The sequence below is a fragment of the Callorhinus ursinus genome, unplaced genomic scaffold, assembly GCF_003265705.2.
Source record: "Callorhinus ursinus isolate GAN/ISIS: 27379988/994484 unplaced genomic scaffold, GSC_fseal_2.0 scaffold12, whole genome shotgun sequence".
Lineage (NCBI taxonomy): Eukaryota > Metazoa > Chordata > Mammalia > Carnivora > Otariidae > Callorhinus > Callorhinus ursinus.
Genome location: NW_027397074.1, coordinates 70,882,654 through 70,905,179, shown reverse-complemented (window position 1 = coordinate 70,905,179; position 22,526 = coordinate 70,882,654). Strand labels below are relative to the sequence as shown.

At 56.3% G+C, this 22,526-nt stretch overlaps 1 protein-coding gene across 4 annotated transcripts in view; it reads left to right on the top strand.

The window, feature by feature from the left end:
* Positions 1-22,526, top strand: part of PLXNA4 (plexin A4) — a 573,332-nt gene that overhangs the window by 543,601 nt on the left and 7,205 nt on the right. For all 4 annotated transcript variants that reach the window (XM_073899215.1, XM_073899214.1, XM_025854986.2 and 1 more), the window contains 6 exons: positions 6,487-6,590; positions 7,130-7,229; positions 8,374-8,564; positions 9,474-9,643; positions 13,356-13,568; positions 20,455-20,605. In XM_073899215.1, coding sequence (XP_073755316.1) covers positions 6,487-6,590; positions 7,130-7,229; positions 8,374-8,564; positions 9,474-9,643; positions 13,356-13,568; positions 20,455-20,605 — 929 coding nt within the window. The remainder of the gene's footprint in view (positions 1-6,486; positions 6,591-7,129; positions 7,230-8,373; positions 8,565-9,473; positions 9,644-13,355; positions 13,569-20,454; positions 20,606-22,526) is intronic.

Genomic DNA, 22,526 nt, shown 5'->3' with positions numbered 1-22,526 from the left:
GTCTGTCCTTTGTGCTTGGAGCCTGGAGCAGGGCACAGGGCTGCCAGGCGGGAGCTGTGAGAGAGAGAGGTCAGAGCTAACAGCTGCCTCTTGGTGCCGTGCGTGGGAATCCCAGGGTCGCCTTTCCCCCTCTGCAGTGCCCACCACCTGCCTGCTTCACTCTTCTTTGACACTGCTGGAGGGACCCCAGAGCCTCTGTGTCCCATACTCAAGAATATCCATTAAGCTCCAGCTCCTCTGTCCTTAATGGAGTAGCAGAGCCCAGCCTTCTTTTGCCCACCAACTTCCCCAAAAAGCCAACAACTAGCCAGAGCCGCGTGCCTTCCAGTTTACCGAGACTTGGCCCCTCGCATGCAGACGGCACAGTCCCACCTGGGAATTTCTTCTCTGGAGCACCACATTTCAAAGTTCAGTTATTTTCTCTTTGAGGACTTGCTCTCACAATAACTAAAATACTTTTTTTTTTTCTTTTGTAAGGAAACATTTTTAGACGGTATGCCCCCTCCTGCTCCCAGGTCTTTTCCAGCCTCGTTGGCGGTGAAGCTCTGATCCTGTCACGGCCCCTCCCCGTTCTGCTCTGATGCACGTTCCCACCTGTCGACAGGTGTCCAGCAGTCCTCATGTCTCCGCCTCCAGCCCTCTGCTCAGGATCCTGTCCTTGGGGGGTAGAGCAGGCCCTGGGCAGGGTTGGCGTGTGCCCCTGGTGAGAGCCCGCCTGGTGGGGGGACAAGGTGGCCTGGGGCGGAAGTACAGGCATCCGCTGGGACAGTCCCTCGTGGATCAGGAGGGGTGGCTCAGCAGGACCGCGAAGTCTGTTGAGCGTATCCCTCCTCCCTTGCCTGTCCAGGTCAGCCCTTCCCAAAGCTTCTGTGATGGGTCTGACGGGATGTGCTGATAGAAAGAATGGAAAGGGGGGGCAGGGTTTGCAAACCTTGAGTCCCCACCTTAAGGTAAAATGAGGTGCACGCATGAATATGTGTGTGCATACATCTGTGAGTATGTGACTGTGCGTGTGCATACATGTGTCCTCGCCTGCATCTCACACCACAAGGGCCAGAGCTGGTGCAGGTTCGTGCTCCAGGGAGGGGGAGCCTCTCGGCATAGCACCTGCTGGGAGGTAGGGGACCCTCCAGGAGCCAGGCCAGAGATGTGCTTGGGGCCCGGGCCTCCTTCCAGGGCTGTCCTGCAGATGAAGCCCCCCGTCCTCTATGCCCCGGCTTCCAGCTAATCCCTCAGCCACCTTCTCAAAACTTGGGGGACATGTCATGGTGCTCCCATCCCCTCTTCCCAGAGAATTTCCAAGCACTGTGTGGTCTACCTCCTGAACACCCCTACATCTACACCCCAGTCCCCTCTGCCTTGGCCAAGGGCAGCCATCCCTACCTCCATGTCCCTCAAGAGCTCCCCCCTTCTCAACCACCCCGTCTCCCTGGCCCGCAGCTCACCCCCGATGCCTTAGCCTGGCTTGCCAGAACTTTCTTAACCCACTCCTGACTTGCACATGCCTCTCCGGCCTCTCCTTTCATGGGGCCCCCTGGAGCATCACGTAAGTGGCCCCTTTGGACCAGAGCGCCCGCCCCGCTTGCCCCTCGGCCCTCAGCCCCACAGCCATCCCTGCCCCACTCCCCAGACGCTGCTCACTCTCCCCTCTACCCAGCCCCAATCCTGGGCCCGTGATTTGTCAGGCTCCCTCCCAGCCCTCCACCCAGGGAGCCCTTCAGGAACCAGGGCTTTGGTTTTATTAGGTGCCATGCGCTACCGGCACAGGGCCTGGTGCACCGTCGGTGCTGGGCAGATGGCGTTGGAATGAGTGTGTAATGGGTCTCTGAGATTTTCTGGATCTGGATTTTCCGCACGGTGGCCGCAGGAGATGCCTCTTCCCATATGTCCTGGTCCAGAGCGTGCCTTGTCTCAGGATTCTCTGGGGCTGTCCCTGAGCTCAGTGTCCCCCATCATTGGTGCCTGGAGGTAGTTTCCAGTCTCTCTCTGTGCCCCAGGGGCAGGCAAAGCTGTCTGGAGGCTGGGCATTCACCTGGAGGACGCTGGCCTTGGCCTGGCTGTCTCCTCACCCCTCAGCTGTTCTAACGGGGTCACCTCACACATACATAGCAAGGTGGGGACACAAAAGAGAGATATTTTTAGTGCTGTTTTTATAGGCAAGACAAAAGGAGCCTCTCTGGTGAAGGGTGCTGAACTTGGTATTGGGAGGCTGGGTTCTATTGATTTTCATTACTGTCATTAAAACTAAGCAATATTGAATATGCAACAGTACACAGAGCACAAAATGAGATACGCCCTTGCTCGGGGGGCCTCCTGGGCTGACCAAACAGCCACACATACTGCCAAGGGAGCCAGGCGGCTGTCCTTCAGATCTGAAGGTGACCTTCAACCAGTTCAGTCTGCTCTTGGGTCCCTCACTGCCGGGCAGGGATGAGATTGCCAGAAGCCAGCGATGCCGTGTGAAGGGTGGACGGCTCCCGAGACAGGAGGAAGCCGGACGCTTCGGCCCTCGACCTTGTCCCTTCCTGGCCCTGGCATGACTCAGCAGAGCTCCCGGGCTCATGCCCGTGGCGAGACAAGGTCACGAAGCAGAGCAAGAGCACCCCGGAGAGCTGAGCCCATGCCCACTATTTTGGTTTTCTTGAGACATGCCATGATGAGTCTGGGGAGAACAGAGCCCATGGCTGGTCTGGATGAGGGGTTTCAGGAAAGGAAGGGAAGTGTCACTCGGAAGCAGAAGTGTGTTCAGGCCAACAGGTCAAAGTGAGGGCCCTGACAGAGAAGAGTGAGTTTCGGGGATGAGTCTCCATGTTAGCCCAGTCCAGTTATCAGGTGCCAGGGAATCCCGTGCCTTCCCGCTGCACTCCACACGCCCCCCTCCGTCCTGGCTCAGCTCAGCAAGTGCCCCATGGCCTTGCTTCTTTCTTGCAGGCCCCAGGGATGGGGCTGCCAACAGCTGGCCCCCATCTCTCTGGCTTTCCATCCATCAGGACTGAGAATGTCACTTGTTTACCTTTCTCATATTTCAGGAAAAAGGGCAAGCCAATGTTTCTGTGTAAGAGGCAATGAGGGTAACAGGCCCAAGAGCTCTAAAAGCAGGGCTCGGGGTTCTCTTCCTTGACTCCAGCTCACTATCCTCATCTTGGTACCTGGGGGAATATTCCTAACTTTGGGGGATAACAGCTAAAAGACCATAGTTGCTACCCACCCCCGCCTGCTGGTACCCCACCAGAGGTCTGTTCTCGCGGCTCCTGAATAGGTGAGCACACCCTGACATCGGCAAAGAGCATGTTTCCTGCCTGCCCTGGAGCACCCTGCTGCCCACTGCAGAGCTCACTGCACATCAGTCCGCACCAACAGTGCAACTCAATTTATGGAAAGGAAACTCCTGGGGCCCGAGGGACACTGCTGGCAGCCTTCTTGGGCTCCTAGAACTGAAAGCAGCCAGCTGAGGGGAAGCAGGTACCCGCTAGGGCTCAGGGCTCCAGGCCTGCCACCTCACAGCCTCCCCACATCCCGACACTTGGCTGACACACAGATGTGGCGAGTGCCACACTGCAGTGCCCCAAGCTGTGTCCTCGTCCGGGGAACACCTAGAGCATGGGAATTCCTCTGTCACTGTCTCCAGATGACCTTGTCCAGTGTCCTGCCCAGAGAAGGAGCCCAGTAAGTGCCCCGGGGAAGAGAACTCAGCTGGTTATCGGAAGGAGCAGTGGCCTGGTGGTACAGACCTCTGCATATGTCTTCCCAACCTGTTTCTTTCACTTCCTAGTCATGAAATTAGAAGGATGACTGATGATAATTTAAGACAACTTTCCTTCTGGCACTGGCTGTGCCTGGTTGTGTGTCTGAGGAGTTGAGAACAACCTTTGACCTGGGTTGCTAACAGGATAGTTCACTGTTCACCTCCACCTGCAACTCTGTGCCTGCTCACTGTGAACACCAACGTACAGGCAGAAAATTGTCTTATACTGCCTGGAAAATAGGCCACCATCACTCACTCACCCTTCCTTCCTTCCTTCCTTCCTTCACTTATTCATTTTTCCTTTAATAAATACTCAGGTACTTACTACGTCCCTGGTGCTGGACCAGCACTGCAGTAGGCATCTAGCAGCATCAAATTTTTGTACTCTCAAGGACAAGCCATCATTCTTTGACTGCCCTGGGGGAAGCATGGCCATACTCTGCCCTACTTTTTTCAGTTGGGGACAGAGAAACAGACTGATTTTCACTTGCTTACATAATTATTGGACATGACTCAGAACCAAGGCTGCCGAGTACAGCCGCACAGGCTGCGCACTGCACAATTTCAGGGGAGTTGTGCAACAGGGAAGCCTTACGTCAGGGTCCAGAATCAGTCACCAGCTATCATTGCTTAGTCCACCTGGCGGCATGGCTTGTTCAGATCCCACTGAGTTGTACGACAACTCCCAACAGCAAGCGGACCAGGGCAGCTACTAAACCAGAAAGCTGGTCCCCAACCAGTCCTGACAAGCCCACAGCCACTTCAGTGGAGGAGACTTCCTTCTCCCTCGGGCCCAGCCCGTGGACGTAACACCCAGAGCTCTTCCCCTGCTTTTCCTCCAGCCCCCACATGGGGAGTGCAGAACATGGTCTGCTGTGCACCCAGGCTGTCTCTGTACCGCCCCCACCACGCAGCCTCTGACTTAATGGCCCTGGTGCTCTTCACCAGCAAGCGGGGCAGTCCCAAGAGGCTTTGTCTTCTAGGGCCTGCTGTGGGACCAGGCTAAAGCGCACCGCTGCCATATTCCTTGGCTCCAGGCTGGCCTTCACCAGGAGTCGGACTGTACCACGTATCAGCTGACGGATGTGCCACGACTGGCCCTGCCACTCACAAACACCTGCGTCCGTACATACCTACAGAAAATGAAAAACAAAAGCAAAAGACACAACAAACCCAACCCTGCCGCCTCAGTGCCACAGTGAGGCATCGCCCCTTAGTGTCCGACCTGACCTGCCCCCAGGCCCTAAGCAGCGTGATTGACTCCAGCCGTGCCGTCCGCGAGACTGAATGACCGGCAGTCCCCACAGACCTAGTGAGGCCCCTTTGCTGCAGTGAACACACGTAGTATCCGTGTGTTTTCGTTCCTGGGATGGCCCGGCACCGCAGGAACCTTCAGACCAGAAAGCAGGCAAGCCCGGGAATGGAGCAGGGACTGGGGTGTTGTGAGCATCTCTGCTGCTGCTCAGGGCAGGCAGCTCCCTTCCTGGGCCTGGTTCCCATCAGTAGCACTGGCCCTGCCAAGGGCACAAGGCAGGGAGGTTTCGGGGCCCTCCATGCTGCAGAAGTGGCCGGTGGCGGGCCCATAGCTCAGCCTTACTGGAGGGAACGGCACGGGCGGGGGCAGATTCTGACTCGAGTCAGTGGAGGCCATAGGAACCATACACGGCAGGGTCAGGCAAGGATGTTGGCTGACTCGGACCAGCACCCCACTGCACTCTGTGAATCCTGGGGCTCCTGCATAGTTCAGAAGCACTGATGTCTGTGCGGATTGCCTGGAAGCCGGGTTCGGGGCTTCCTGGCTGCAGCACACGTGAATACATTTGAATTTAAAAGGCTGTTTTTCTTTTCTGGTGTGTGCATGTGAACATATGTGCGTGTGTGGATGTGCACGTGCACATGCACTGGAGTGCGGGTGTGTGCCTGGCATGCACCTGGGGCTTCATGTGCATATATCTGAGGACCGGAGTGTGCACGTCTTCATCTCCATGTGATTTGTACCATGGGGGGTGACGGCAATGTGGTTGATGAGAAACAGTCTCCTGCTTCCCCACGTGGAATCCAGCAGAGAGCCTGTGCATTGTGGGTGTCTGGGCCCTTGAGGAGAACGTACGGCTAGAAGTACATACCTGTAGCATCAAATAATTAGGTGTTGGATAGATCAGCAAGATGACGCTATCCACATCAACTCCGTGGGGATGGGCTGATCCTGGGCATGAGAACAGGTTTTGCTGACCTCTCCACACATGTTCACCCAGCCTCCCTGCCAAGGGTGACCGACCTGCTGGCTTTTGGGTGCAGGACGCGCCCCTGGAATTGGACCAGGGTGCACGCAGACTGAGCCTGCAGGCTTGGTCTCATTAGCTCCAAGACCTTGCAATCAAGCCCACGAGCCTGTGGTGGTGATGATGCTACTTTGGCCTGCCCTATCCATTCAGCCAGTATTTACTAAGCATCTACTCACCAATGTGAGTCCTACTCACGGGGTCAGGTGGGCAGGGGAGGACAGGTGATGTTATCCCGCTTTTGTCCCATAGTTAGTTGGGATGAGGACCAGAGCAGGAATTCAGGACCCCTCTGCACTGAGAGCCTCTCCCCGCTCCTCAGGGAGCATCTGCGTGCACCTGTCTGTCCATGGATGCACGCTCCAGATGGTACAAGGGTAGCCGCCCACACTGGGGCCCTCGGGATCCCTGAAAGAGGGGCCCAAGGGCCTCTCTGAGATGCAACTGCTCTCCCTGCAGAGTGGCGACAAGGAAGCGGGGCGAGGATGATCTTGCAGGATGAAGACATCACCACCAAAATTGAGAATGACTGGAAGAGACTGAACACCCTGGCCCATTACCAGGTGGGGTGACTGCGCAGGAGGGGTGGGGCTCACTAACCCGCGGGTCCCTCCAAGCCTCAGGCCTTGAATAACAGGCTCCCCCAGAGGCTGGACACCAAGCTGTACATCCCCCTGTCTGCCAGCCCTTCTGATCCCTTAGTGACCCAGGGGAACTTGATGTTGCCCAGCCAGGAGACCTTAACCTTTTTGGAGATAGGATCCCAACATGCGTGCTTCCAGCAGGGTGTGGTCAAGTCCCCAAGAAAAGGCCCTTTCTTGGATGATCCCTGGGGTATGAGGCCAGGTGCCCTGCCAGGGAAGCATGGGGAAGGAGGGTGCTGCTGAGAAGCTCTTGCCAGAGCTGCTCCAAGAGGGAGCCTCAGCATAGGCTACTACTCAGTGTTCAGGTCTGTCTTGTTTTGTCAAAGCCAAGCCGACAGCCTCCAAAGTCCCCCGGTCCTCTGTGATTGCCCCTGAGGTCCAAGTGAATTCTGACTGTCCTTATTTCCTGAGGTGGCAGAGTTTCTGTGCCCAGGCTCTTAGAAGCCTTTTCCCTGCAGGTGCCAGATGGTTCTGTGGTGGCTTTGGTGTCCAAGCAGGTGACAGCCTACAATGCAGTGAACAACTCCACAGTCTCCAGGACCTCGGCGAGTAAATATGGTGAGTTCTCCGAATCATCCCGGGGAGGAGAGATGCCCGAGCTTGTCCGTGGTGATGGTCACAACGGCAGCACCGATGAAAGGCACAGGAGCCCTGGACGGGAGGCAGGCAGGCTGACCGTCACTGGGGAGAGCCTGAGCGGGGAGGAGTCTCCCCATTCCGGAACTCTGGTGCAGGAACAGGACCTTCACCCTTGAAAATAAGAAGAAAATCTAACCTTCATGAGCACCTTACAGTCTACACGACGCTTTCACTTTTGTGATATTCATTATCGCACGTCATGTTCGTAACAATCAGTGAATTAAGTAATTATTATTTCCCCCGATTATGCAGATTAGCAAATTATAACTCAGGTGCACAGAAGCTAAGAGACGTGTAAAGGTCACACTGTTAGGAGGCCGTTGAGGGAGGGTGCAGACCCAGGTCTCTGGCTCTGCAGTGGGTGGGGGAGAAGGTGCTGGAAGCCGGCTGGGAGCCCCCAGTGAAGCCCCATTCTGCCTCCACCTGGAGCTCTGGGGCCAGCTGCCTGACCGCTCTAAGACCTGGTCTTCCCAGCAAAACAGGGAATGAAAAGGTTACTGATTTCACAGGCTCAGGGTAAAAATAAGTAGAAGAAAATACAGCGGAGCCTGCACACAGTAGGGCCTTCATCGTTTCTGCACCACACCCATTTTGCCACACCCCACATGTCGGCAAGTAAGTGGGAAGGACTGACCCTGGCCAGATGGAGGATGCAGGGAAGCGGGTGACGGGGCGATTACTCAGCTGGTCAACAGTCACGAAGGGAGCAGGCTGCCCGCTCTTCCGTTCCTCCTTAGCTGGCCACACAGAACACATCCTGAGACGTCACCTCAGATATCTTACAAGGAACAGTCTAACAAGGGACAGGCTTCTATTTTTAGAAATCAAATAATTAAGGGCTGGAGAGATGCAAGTACAGGAGGGCGAGGAATCTCTGTGGGTGAAGCAGCCTTGGAGAGCTTCCTGGAGGTGGCGGGCAAAGCATCCCAGTTCCAGGGAATGGTTGCTTGCAAGGCACCAGCACACGGCAGGAAGGATCAGACAGCACTGGCCACGGCTGGAAGGGGGGGCAGGAGAGGGGTCACGTAACGGCCTCACACGCGCGGGGTCACTGCATTGGCAGAAAACATGATCCGGTACACGGGCAGCCCCGACAGCCTCCGCTCGCGCACACCCATGATCACCCCCGACCTGGAGAGCGGAGTCAAGACGTGGCATCTGGTCAAGAACCACGAGCACGGGGACCAGAAGGAGGGTGACCGGGGGAGCAAGATGGTGTCTGAGATCTACCTGACACGCCTCCTGGCCACGAAGGTACGGGGCTTCACACAGGGCTCAGGGCACGTGTGGGGGATGGGAAGGAACCCTGTCACTGCACCACAATCTCAGAGATGGCAGGGAGCTAGAGTTTGTGCCAGGGCCCTCTGCTATCCACGCAGCCCCAGGACTCCTCCCCAGCACAGGACCGCAGAACCCCCCTCAACCCTGCCGATGGCCGGACTGGTGCCCCGGGCAGACCCCACGCATGCGTCACCCACCCGCGCCCCCCTGATGGCATGCAGTCTGAAGCATGGTTTCCACCCTTCTCTGCGCCCATTCCCAAATATAGAGACACTGGCCACATCTGGTCATGCCCTTCTGCCAGGCCCCACGAGGGAATGACTCCTCGTGGGTGTCATACACCTTCCCTAGGGAGGGACATGGGGGCTCCATCGGTGACCTTCCAGGCACTATCTCCAGTCCTGCTTCTGGGGACACTGTGTGCCTGCAGTCAGCCTTTCAGTCGTGAGGCTGGCCTCCGCCCCGCTCTCGGCAGAGCCAAGTGAGGAAGTGCTCGCTGGCCGGGGTGAAGAATGCCCCAACAGAACCAGCAGATTGCGTTTGTCTGCTCTGACCGACTGAGTTGTTCCTGAGCATTTGTGAAAGGGTCGAAAATAACACCCCAAAGGGTGTGAAATCCACCCATGTTGTTGGCAGATGAAGGCTTCTTTAGGTCCAGTCATCAGCATTCTATTTTGCACGGGCAGGGGGGATTTATAGCTGTTGGAGACAGATGAAGCCCGGGGGGTATGTGATGCGAGCACTCACTGGGTTTCACCCCGGTGGGCCAGGCTGCACGCCGCCCTCCCATCCCCTCTCCTGGGCCGCCGAGCAGATCTTAAAACCCGGCCTCAGAGCTCCCTGGGCGGGGCTGCATCTGAACTGGTGCCCCTTCGCCCACAGGGCACCCTGCAGAAGTTTGTGGACGACCTCTTCGAGACCATCTTCAGCACGGCACACCGGGGCTCCGCCCTGCCCCTGGCCATCAAGTACATGTTCGACTTCCTGGACGAGCAGGCGGACAAGCACGGCATTCACGACCCCCACGTCCGCCACACCTGGAAGAGCAACTGGTGAGTGTGGCCGGGCCCCCCCCCGCCCCCGCCGGCAGGCCCTCAAAGCGGGAGTGGGCTCCGGGCCTCTGCACCCTCTGCCATCCCCGTGCTCGCCTCCGCTCTCACTTCTCGGACGCTGAGCGTGCAGACGCCATCGGGCCGGCCCCTGGCCTCAGTGGGTGACACACAGGCAGGGAGCTGGTGGGACAGGGAGACCAATGCAATGGGAGAAGATGCATGTGGGCAGTCGATCCTAGAAGGCAGCACCTAACAGTGACTCTCGAGCACAGTTTTGACCCGAGAGTCATCTGGGTGAACAAAAGGTATTTCTGTTCTATCCAAAAAGCAACGGTCTTCCTTCTCTTCCCCCAAACTCCTCTTCCAAACTCACTTTGGGGAAGAGACCTCCCCAAATCTGCTTCATCTGTCTTTGAGACAGCAGGATTCTCTGTCCTGACACTCTAGGTGTCTCCACGGTGGTCCCTCTCTCCTGTAACACATATGCCCCTTTCCCTTGGCGTGTGTATACTCTGGGTTTCCGTCTGCAACTGCAAGGTCAGACATCAGTATTCAGCACATGGTGTGTTCGGAACCTTGCACAAAGCCGTGGCTCAATATTGATGACGATGCAGGGCCAAGGTGGTCTCTACTTGAGGGCTCTCCCTCGGGCAAGGCTGGCTTATATTTAGTCCCATCCGTTCCAGACTCACCTCCCTGTAGCTTTGAAACAGCCCCGTCCCAGGTGGTTCTTCCCCAGATATTCTTCCAAGACAGCACAAATCTGCTGCCCAGCAGCTGCCGACCGCGGGGACGGGCCCGGCACCAGGGGCGCAGCCAGCCACCCCCACAGCCAGGCTGCAGCCCCAGACCGAACACAGATGACAGAAGAAGTCAGAAGTGGCACTAAAACGTTATCTCATGTCATCTGCTCTGGCTTCTCCTCTCTTTCACCTGAGGATTAGTGCTGTCTCCGCCGAAATTGGAAAAGCCGGCAGGAACAGAAGTTTGGAGCATCACACTAAAGAGTTGGGTTTACTCCCACATTAATTTCGGGTGAGAGATGATCTTCCACTGTGGAGTTCTTGCAACCTTTTTGAAATAAGACTCGTAGAATCTGGATTCCTCATTTAGTGCAGGAGCACTGGGTGAAGCGTCTTCCCTGTGGAAGGCCTGCCAGGCCTGGTGTGTCCCCATGCCCACCTCTGGCTCAGATTGCACTGAACTCTGCCCATCCTTTGAGCACGACTCTTCGGAGCTGTTCCAAGGGCCACGTCCCTGGCCTACCCAATTTGCTTCTCTCTGGCAGCGAGCCTCCCTTACTGACCACCTCATCTGAATGTCAGCAGCTTTCATGACACAAGACATGATCTGCCCGGCCTGGCTCTTGGTCCTGGCTGAGGAGAGGGGTCTTTCCAAAACACCCCTACCTGCCCTCCTAGCCCATTACCAAGCAGACCCCCCGAGATGGTGTCTAAACCGTTAGCTTTCAGCCCATACCTCCTGCTGGGGGAGGGCCACCTCCAAGGATGATGCCATGATGCCCTTGGCGTGGGGCCGGCCTTCCCTTCACACCGGCTCTCCCCAGTACCCTGCTGTCCTCACCAGGAACTCTGGGCCAGTACCAGAGTCAGCAGCAGGCTCCGGGTCTTACTCCAAAGGACACACGCCCCATGACCCTGCTCGCTGCCCAGGCGAGAAGCAGTTCGCCTGGGAATTGTGAGATCTGCATGCTGACTTAAGAGTTCCTTGTCCCTGAGAGAAAAAAGATGACTTCTCTTTTCCTGGCCAAAGTTGTAACTCACCTTGTCCCCCACCCCCAACCCCCTTCCTCGACAATCCCCCACCTTTTCTCTTTGAAATAAACCTCCTGTTCATTTAGCCTGAGTGGCTGCAATCAACCAGAGATTAGTGCCACCACTAATGTTAATAATATGCTAATATTTCATTAGGCAGGAGCCTCGGTGCAGTGCCCTGGCGTCCCTGTTTGATTTGCCAGTCAGCACAACTGGCTGACGCAGGGGGAGTGTCGGGAGCAACAACGACGAGGCAGATAGGGACAGCCGGCGTCCCTCTTCTGGGTGGGACTTCCAGAAACAGGAAGGTGCAGACAGGTGTGGGAGTCCTCGATCCAGAGCTCTGACCCTAGCTGTCATGGTCTCCCCGGGCACCTATGAGGACCCTGACCTTCACCGCGTGTCGCAGTTTTTCTGTGCCATCCCTTTATCTCCTATTTCCCTATTTCCCAGGATGCGACGAGCGCCACTGAACATGGTCAGTGCTGCCTGCCCGAGCCCCGCACCGCACACTTTGTGGGAAGGGAACACTTGTTGATTGATTGGCAGTCTTGAATAGGTGGTCTTTCTGTATCTTAGCATTTGTCGTGTTGGAGGGACTGGCTGCTGGAAGATACGACAGAGAGAAATAGCGTACTCGTCGTACTGGAAGAAGTAGTTCCAAGAGTTTAAGCTCTAGGAGGAAAGCCAAACACATAGGGGCACTGTAACTACTCGCGGCAGTGAGGACAGCAACCAAAACACTAAAACTCAGGGCAAAGGGCAGGAGGTGAGCAGACAGGGGCAGAGGGGAGGGAGAGAGGCCATCCCTTGCTCGGTGCTGCCCTGCTTCCTATTCTGCATCCCAGTGGGCTAGATGGAAGCCACGGGGCGGGAAAGCCAGCCCAGTGTGGCCGAAGGCAGCAGGTGGGCGCTTTCTCCCAATGCCCCAGGACCCTTTCTGGCAACACAGACAGTGACTTGAGGTTATCAGACCACACTGCACAGTTTTCCCCTTTGTCTTATCTAGCTGATTCCTCTCCCGCTGCCTCCAGGCTTCCTCCAGCTAAGGAACACCTGTGCATCTTTAAAACTCAGACCATCAAGTGTCTTTCCCTCTGTGAAGACGTTCTGGACGCTTCTGAGTAGACTGGACGACACCTCCCTGTGCCCCACATCAGACCCCGTATGTCCCTGGGTTCTAGCACTGACGGTTCTCAGAGCGCGTACTCGATGGCTTGTCTGACACCCCCACGAACCCACCAGAATGCAGGCTTCTTGAGGGCAGAGGGTGTGTCTTTTTCACACCGTATCCCCAGGTGCTAGCACAGCTCCTGGTATGCAGTAGGTGCCAAGTGCGAGAAGGAGGGAGGGGAAGGAGGGAACACAAGGGAGCAGCTGAAGGCTGTGAATGTGGGTTTCTAGGCATGCCAGCTCACAGAGGAGAAATCAGTTAGCTACACTTAAAGTGCTCAGCCCCAGGGCCTTCACCGTGTAGCATCAAGCTGACGCTCCCAGGCAGGCAGGCAGGATGTGCCTTCTTCCAAGTCATACAGTGGTTGGCAGAGAATAAGACACAAAGCCTATATTCCAGGTTATGCTTTAAAGTTTGCCAACTGGAGATGCCTTGTATCCAGCATAGGGGGCAGACGGTGGAAGAGTCAGAAACTCTGTCCTGGCTACCTCTGAGCCCCAAGCCCTGGGCTATCAGGGCAGGTTGTAGGCCCGCAGTGCAGGCCAGGCATCAAGCCCTCTCCAGGGCCCATCAACATTTTAGCTGTGGGCGGATTATTGAGCCCTGCTGATCCTCAAGTTTCCTGGCAGGTAAGTTAGTGGCAGAGGCTTTGCTTAAGAACAGTTGGTTCCCAACCTTTTCTCTTTTTCCAGACAACTCTCCGGGCTACGCCACAGCCTCCTGCCCTATGTTCTCTGACCGTCTGCCTCTTCCCTCCACACAGCCTGCCCCTGCGGTTTTGGGTCAACATGATCAAGAACCCCCAGTTTGTGTTTGACATCCATAAGAACAGCATCACGGACGCCTGCCTGTCCGTGGTGGCCCAGACCTTCATGGACTCCTGCTCCACATCAGAGCACCGGCTGGGCAAGGACTCCCCCTCCAACAAGCTGCTCTACGCCAAGGACATCCCCAGCTACAAGAACTGGGTAGAAAGGTGAGTGCTGGGCCTGGGAGCCAAGGCAGGGCCCCTTGCTGCGGCAAGCAACTGGCCCTGATTAGGGGTCCCGTCCCCTCCAAAATGGGCCAGTGCTTTCAGACTGGTCGTTCACAAAGCCTGAGCCTGCGATTGCAATCAATGCCCACATCCCCCGTGTGCCCAGTGGTACTGTCAGCTGAAACGAGACCCCTGGCTGGAGGTCCCACTGGGCTCTGCTCCCTGCACAGAGGGCCCCAGATCTTTCATGGCTAAAATGCCTCCAGGCCCAGGAAGGAAATACAGCCCCTGCTCTAATCCCCACCAAAACAAAACAAAACAAACAAACCTTCAAGGGACTGAATAACATCTTGCACAGAAAGTCTGGAGTCCGCTGCCTATCTGCCCCTGTCCATCGGCAAGCCCTCCCCCCCCCCGCCACGTCCGGTGGCAATGTCGCTGTCACTCTGAAACTTCCCTCCGCCCCAGTCCCTGAGCTCCCCAGGACAAGCTCTTGATGCCCTGGGTGTGCCCCGCAGTGCTTTCTCGACCACCGTAGCCCTGGCCTAGTCACTGTCTCACGCAATGTCCTGTGACTGGAGGGCCATCCGTGAGCTGGGGAGCCCGTCTTCATGCCAAGCTAACTCCTGGTGAAGAACATCAGTGGTTTGTCCGGGCCAATCAGCACCACATACCAAGCACCTGAGCTAGGCAACCAGCCAAAGCTTTATTTATTTATTCATGCCAGTAGCCCTGGGATATAAGAGCACAGGAGTAAAACCTCACTTTCTGCCCATGAAAGTGAAAAAATATACATTCAGAATGGCTAAGTAATCAGCCCAAGATGACTTCAGTGGCCAAGAGGAGAGCTGATCCCCAAACTCAGCTGACTCCCACATCACTTCTTTACTATTAGGCAACCTATATGGTGCCTCTGTGTGAATTGAAGAAAGTGCCCTTTCCTACTGGAGGAGCCCCAGGCCAGGGTGCACGGTTTGTTGAGTGATGGACTGGTTGTCCAGCCGAGCACCTTTGCGCAGTAAACAACCTGCACAACTCCACGTGGCAGTCCTGATTTTACCATGTAGCTTTAAAACAGGAAACCTGGATGGAAGCTCAGATTTGGTGCCTTTTTTAAGAGTAAAAGATGCCAAAAATTGTTCTTGACTGAGTAACTGGAGGGACAAAATGAACAGTATCATTTCACCTATGGCAAAGAGACAGTCTCCATCTTCATACTTGAAAATTGCCTTCCCTTGTAGAGAGGGAATAACTAATCCACATGCTTCCCACCTGCTCTACAGAGGGGACCAGGTGGAGTCCTGGCCACCTCAGTAACGTGGTTCTGCTCAAAGGGATTGCATTTTGTCCTTCCTCTCCCCTTTGTTCTTTGAGATCCTCCCCACCGCTCCCTGCTGATGCGTGAGGTGAGCATCAGTGTCGGCCAACAGAGAGAGAGCTCTCTTGTCCTTGTACCGGATTATGTCTGAGTCGCGAGGAGAGGCTCTCACCTCCCTCCCCGTAGATGGTGGCTCATTCTTCTGACAATAGAGCTGCCAGAAACAAGCTCTCCTGTGTGGTCACCGGCTCTTCAGCAAAGAGAGGGAGGAAAAAGGCAGCAGCTGGGCTGGGTGATCCGGGTACTGGTACGGCGTCGCTGAGCTGGGACCTCAGGCAGGGAACAAAGAAGCTGGGATGTGGGGGGCTGGGGGCACTGCCGAGACATCTGCAGAGAGGACACTCCCCAGAACACAGTTTGCGAGGCAGGGGTGAGAGTGATGCATGCGCAGGGCTAATGGCCTTCCTGCCACTCGGTGCTAAATGAAATCTGTGCCACGCAGCTGCTACGGGTCATGAGGAACCCTGGTCTGTTGGATTATTTTTAGGAGTGGCTCGATGGTTTCATTTCTTATCCCGCCAGTTTCTTAGCAACCAGTGCCATTCTCGGGAGAGTCATCTTTCACTAGCTTGAGATCCCACCCAAACCCTTTCTCCCCTCATTCTGGGACGAGGTACAGAGGTGGAGGGATTAGGAGACGGTGTGAACGGGTCTGGAGATCAAGTCTAGAGTGCCTCTCCACTTGGTGATGGATGGATTGATTCCACTGTCACTGCCCGAGGAGCCTGGCCTCCGAGCTTGTCTGCTTGCTGGAAGGTGAAGCCTAGACGCACAGAACTCACTCATGGTCCACAGGGAGCCCAGTCTCCCATCTCGGCCTAGCAAGGGCACTGGCAGCCTGCAGTCTAGAAGAATGACGGTAGAAGCCAACGTCTTATGGCCAGGGCTCACCCACTTGTGATGTCGCTGCCTGAGCCTGCAGACAGCCCACCTAGGACTCAGGCTTAGTGACTCACTGCAGTAGACGGCACCCTACACACATCTGGGGAGGGCCTTCTGTCCGATCACAGCTAAGAAACAGGGTTTACCCTGGCTGGTCCCCTCTGTAGAGCAGGTGGGAAGCATGTGGATTCTGGAGGCTTCACTAACTCTTGGCTGAACAACCTAGATCATTCTGTTACACCTATGCTGGCTTATAGCTCCTAGAACTTCTTCATCTACCCATCCTCCCCCAACTCCATCCTCCCATTTCATCCTCCCATACCATTCCTGCCTCCAAATACCTTGCAATGCTAATGGCCAGTGGCCCCACTGCAGACTCCCAGTCTCTGCTGCCTCCATCCAAGTATTCGGGGTTTTGCTTATGGCCACATCTAGAGAAAGGGAGAGGGATCTCTTGGTTCCCAGTAGCAATCAAGCACTACACTCATAGGGCAGAACTCACTGGTGTTGTCACCATGAGGAGTGTGACCTGAACAGTCGTAGTTTCTATTTCATTAGCAAGAGCAGTAAAATGATCATGTTAGGTGGTGACTTCTTCTCATTTTAAATTGGAAGAGCCTCAAGGTTATTGCTGTGGCAACATTAGCCTCTCTCACCTGCTCTCAAGTGCAGGTGCATTCCAGGTAGAAATGCGTGGAGCGGCACCACCACTGACCCGCTCAGAACTGGACTGGGGTGCGCCACACATTTGAATATCATCTATCACGTGTGTCACAACATGAAAAAGGTTAAGAATTTTAAATATTTAAAAATGCCCCCTAAGGAAGCCATCCATTCCAAACATAAAACTGTGACAGCTCACCCTGGGAGCAATAGTGGAGGTGAAGTATAGACATTTTATTAACTTATTCATCAATCCATGGGTCATTTATGGTCTCCATCAGGAGTGTACGGGACCCTTGGGATATATTACACTTGATCCTTCCCTTGTGGCTCTTGTTGTCAAGGAAGACACACGGAGGGGCATTCAACAAGCCCCATGAGCTGTAATAGTGTGGCTCCGGGACTGAGAGCCTGATTCCGCTGGGCCTGGAGAGGTCAGGGAATGGTTCTCAGAGGAAGAGACTTTTGTGCAGGGCCTTGCAAGCCAAGTGTCTGTACATCAGAACATCAGGCTCTAAGCGTTTTTCATGTCTACGCCTTCATCCTTGAGATGTTTGAAGGGATGACAAAACTTTGTTCTTCTAAGAGTTCAGGGCCCTGGAGACCACTTAGGGGATCACTGGAGCCATGGTAATAGCAGAGCTGAGACACCTGCCATCACACACTGGGCCCCTCCCCCAGAAGCCCACGAACGTAGACCGCTACAGACTGGTCGAGAGCAGAAAATTCAGCATTCTGGGACCCTGCCTTTAGAGCAGCTTTCCAAGGACCCACATGGGTACTGGCGTCCCATCCGGTAGGAGCGAACTCGGCAAAGAAGGCGAGGGAGGGCCAGTGGTGGGGCCCGGTCCTCCTCAGCAGGCGTGGCCTTGGCCAGCTAGAGGCGGGGTCTTGGGGGACTTTCAGAGCACCAGGCCCTTCTGCAGGGGCTCCCCTGCAGGCAGAAATCCCACGGGAGGAAGTTCAAGTACAGGAGCCCGGGCTGCCCTTTCCCTTCCTCACTGCACAGCCCGCTGATAAGAACACTTGTTTGAAGTTCATTAATGGGGCATAATTGCATTCTTCACAATTAATAAGGCTTCTCTGTGGTGGAGCCCACGCAAAGGCTGGCCCAGAGGGAATGGAGAAGGAAGCAATTGCCCACACAGCCAGGGAACCCAGGGCAAGGTCATTATCAGGCTCAAGGGGTGCTGGCAAGGCCAGGGGGTGGTGGGGCACAGCCCTGGAGGGGAGCAAGGAGAGGTCAAGGCAGGCTCAGCACGCCCCGTCGGGTGGATGGGCCAGCCAGCAGCGCACAGGGCTGGGGTCAAGAACCAGGCAGAGTGTCCGCCAGACCCCAAGCCCCACACTCAACCAGGAAACTGAGCTGCCCGTGGCGACTCAGCTCAGCTATTCCGAACTTGCTGAAGATGAGGACGTGTGGTTGATCCGTTCATGGGCTAGTGTGTGGCCACAGATGTGCACAGGTCCAATCCAGCAGCCTCGGCAAGGAGGCAACCGGGCTGTTGCCTGTGGACCTGACCTCACAAGCAAAGCATGCCCAGGTGGGCCTCTACCCATTTCTGCCCTCTCCCCACTCCACTCCCAACCCCTTCCTCCCTCTCTTTCTCACACAGACACACTTTCTAGATATTCTCTTTGGAGAAATAGCCCGGGCGACTGGCCCACACCGAGGCAAGCCATGTTGAAGGGTGCCCAGTGTGCTGGGCACCTGCTATTTCTGTGGAGACAGTGGTCCCTAACCTGGGCTCTCGTGCACCTCAGGGAACATAAAGGCTGCAGTAGGAGCCGAGGTGCTATGTGCAAAAAGCCTGACAGGCCATCCAGGTTCTCGTGAGAGGCTTCACGAGCAGGTGGCGGAAATGGCAGTTTTTGTATTTGATGACAGTCACGTCCTACCAGTGAAGACCTGGTCAGGTGAAAGAGTGACCGTCCACAGATGACAGAGTGTCACTGTTGGGAGGAAGCTGTGGACCCAGGCGTGTTGGCTGGGTGCCTGGTTGCTGGCTGTGGAGAAGCCAGAGAGGTCAGCGGTTCACGGTTTTCCCCAACGTGACCTGACCACCCAGCCCGACGAGCACATTCAGCTCGGTAGGCATGGAATCCGTGAGGGGACAGTGGCACACGTGTCTTCGGGAGGGGCGAGGTTGGGCGCCACCACTGAAGCCCTGGGTCTCCATTAGAAAATGGAACATTGACATTTATTGCCTTCCAGAAATAGCGCCAACAAATCGAGTCTCTCGCTGGAACGTTTACACCTGGAATGTCATTAAATTGCCCAGGCCCCTGAGGAACCTGAGGGTGTTGACGGGTGGGTTGCAGGCCGGGAGGAGAGCGGGCCCTTGGGACGGAGCGAAGGAGCCACAGTGCAACGGAGGGCCCTGGACGTGAGGAGGGCGGGGGGCCGGAGGACCCCACCCTGGAGAAGGTTGTGAAGGATGAAGTCCAGGTGAGGCTGAGGGCAGGACGGACTCATCTGACGCCCCAGGCTCCTCTGAGAAAGGCCATTTCATTAAGCTCTCGTCCCCAGGCCCAGACCTCCTGCCAAAATGCAATCAGCTCAACAAAGCAGTTGGCGAGTGTGTCTGTGTGGGGCCGGGTTTCTGAGGTCGAGGAGGCCCCTTCCCTTGCCAGAGCGCACAGATTTCATCTCCTTCCCTCTGCCTCCCTCGGAAGGTTTCTAGAATGAACGACAGGTCTGCAGTCACAGCAAGGCCGTGGCTTGGGGCAGGGCAGCCATTACAGGCCTCGGCGGCCCAGGAAGGCTCTGGCAGCAAATTGAACTGTCATTCCATGGCAGGCCCTTGAGCGTGATGGCTAGAGTAACACGCGAGTGCCCCCTCTGCCAGCCTGTCACCCGGCTCCTGGGCAGGGATGGGGGAGAGGTGGGGATGGCATAGGACTTACGCATTCATGGTGGGTGCCCTGAGGGACGCGGGCTGGGAATGACACAGGGCGCAGGACTGAGACTGTCCCAGAGCCTCTGAGAACGCCCCCTCCACTCGCCTGCTCAAGCCCTGAGTTCTGGGAGCTCCCGGGGCCTGTCACTGGCACCTGCGCTTACACAGGTGAGCCAGGGCCTCTCCTAAAACTCTGTGCCCCGGATGCGTCACTCGCCTCAGCCTAGTCTCCATCCCCAGCGACTGTCCCACCACCCTCCATTCCAGGTTCTCAGGCTTGCCTTCCCCAGCTTTGAAGCCCTTAGGCATTCAGCGCAGGCTGAGCTGGGGTGCTCCCCTAATACCCTGATGTCTCCCTGCTTTTGTGGGTTCCTGGCCCCCTTCACAGCCCACAGTCAGCAAGTGGCTGGGGGAGGCGGGGCTGTCTCGGGGACACCGGGGCCCTTCCGGTCCTCATTCGGAAACTGCGCAACTCCCCTCTGGCAGAGGAGCTGGGGTTTGCTGCAGAAAATGTCAAACTGCAGAAATTAAAAATGTAAATGTTGGCATCTAATTAACCAGTTGACAGCGGTGCACCGCGGCAAGTGACAGTGACAGATTGCCTTCTGCCAGCCTCTCTCCCCAAGCAGCCCCCAACCCGGCCCTCCTCCCGGGTCACCCCCAGAGAGGGGAGGGCATTGACGCAAAGCAACTGCTTGGAAGAGCCTCTGGGCCCTGCGGGGGGCAGCCCTTGCGTCTGTGAGAGGAGGTGTCAGAAGGACACAGAGACAGACTGGACACTCTTCGGTGGCTGGGAGCAAGGCCCAAGCAGGAGACAGCTCCCCGTTCACCCTCTGACCATGTCTGGGCCACGTCCCTTCCGTCTGTGCCCCTGCATCCAGAGCTGCAGAGGGCTTTCCCCGGCCAGCCCCAAAAGCGCAGGTGGGAGAGAGCCCACCATGGTCCCCAGGGGTCCGTGCACCGGCATCCACTGGCCCCGGACATCGTGCTGGGAGTTTCCATCTCTCCTCTACTCCGTGTGCACGGCTCCAGCTCCTTTCTTCCCCACTCCCTTCCCCGGCAGGTATTACTCAGACATCGGGAAGATGCCGGCCATCAGTGACCAGGACATGAACGCGTACCTGGCTGAGCAGTCCCGGATGCACATGAATGAGTTCAACGCCATGAGCGCGCTCTCGGAGATCTTCTCCTACGTGGGCAAGTACAGCGAGGAGGTGAGCCTGCCCGGCACCTGCTGGGAAGGACGGGGCGGAGACGGAAAACTGCCTGTAGCAGTCCCTGTGCACAAGAGCACCAGGCATGAACCCCAGACAGCCCCCCACCCCTGCTGGGGAAACTCTCTGCCACCTTGGACTTGGGGGCTGTGCGGCACAGACTGGGACTGTAGAAATGTCCCATTCTGTAAGTTCTGCATTAATCCATATTCTCAGATATTTAGATAAAGTATCTGTTTTTCTTTCTTTCTTTTACAATTCTTACTTCTTCCCTGCTTGTCCCTCTCTTTTATTTTTCCCTTTTCTCTCTCTGATCTAATTCTCTTTAAACAAGCAGTTTCCCGCTCGCATGGCAGGCTGCATGGTATGGTATGGTATGGTGGGAGAGGGGAGGGGGCGGGAGGGGAGGATCGGAACAGAACAGATACAGAACAGAGCAGAATGGGATCTGTTTTACCTGCTGTGTTCCCAGGCGGGAAACCTCCCCTGGGATCATGGCTACAGCAGACACTGCCTTCTTCCCGGCCAGTATGGAGGTGCTTATGGGAGGTTTCTTCGTCACGCAGACTTAGTCCAAGTGAGTTCAGAATCCAGGCTCCCGTGTCTGAGCGGCAGCGTAACCACCTTCTCCTTGAGTGGAAGAAGCCAGTGCCCCCGGTTCTCTGCCCCCTCCCGGCTCGTCACTGAGAGGGGGTCTAGGAGCCCCCGGCCAAGGAAGGAGCCCCAGCAGGCCATGAGCGGCATAATGCTGTGAACCTCACATGAAGGGAAAGCCGGCTGTGGGTCCCCTGGGGGGGTGGACCGAGACACCAGCCTGCAGGCCAGTGCTGGTCCCGGGGCAAAGTTCTCCCCTGTCCGCGGCCACATGAGAGAAGTAAGGACCACGTGGAATGTGCCAGCACAGGAGTACAACTGCCTCTTCTTGGAAGCACTGCCCTTTAGTCTACAAGGACACTTGTCTACCCTTGGTGTGAAAATGTCCCATCTTCATGAAATGTTGGTGCCAATAACCGGTGGTTCTTGGCCAGCTAAGAAGCCAGCGACTCCATCTTGGTAGGCCAGGAAATCCAAAGCTCAGAGAGCCTCCCCTCGAGCCTTCAGTGTCCCCTTTGCCTCTTCTGCCCGCCTGCCCCTCAACCCCAGCACCAGGACATGCCGCACCTGTGTGTCACGCGCCCCTTGTGGAGCAAACTTCGCGGGAAGGGCACTCACGTGTGTTACGTGATGGTGCCCTCTCCACTGGAGCGGCCCACACAGGGACCAGGAGTCCCCCGTTTTACAGCTGAGGCAGTGAGGGTTCAGAGAGGTGACATGTTGCGCCCCAGATCACCTCGCTAGAAACTGGTAGGTCTGTTATTCAGTCCCACATCGCCTGAGTCTGCGGTCAAGTCTAACACCTTTTCCCTCACGTCCTTGCTGTCATTGTCCTCCCCCAACCATCTGACCTCAGACAGGGCTTTGGCAGACAGGATCATTTGGTGCTGATGACCGGGAAAGCATGAGATAGAACTTTGGGGGGATATTTGTCTGTTAACACACAAGTGAAGCCAAGTGACTTTCTAAATGTGGGCTCCGGGGCCTTGGGGAGCTCATGGGGGAAGATATTCCTTTGTAGGAAGGAGGGGTGGGATTTCTTAATATCTGTGAGGCCACATTCCCCGGAGACCCCGGGCACCATGCTTCACATGGGGGTGGGCTGTGTTCACCTGCAGGGCGAACGTGGGCAGCGGAGTGCACACAGACACGCTGATGTATGTGCCGACCCCCATGCGCATCGACCCAGGGGTACCCACACCCGCGTGCCCCGCCCCCCTCCATCCCCGCTAGCCAGGCTGCCTACGGACCCAGCGACCTCCTGTGCGCCTCTCACCCCGCCTGTGCGCACCCTGAGAGCACAGACCTGTATGCACAGACTAGTAAC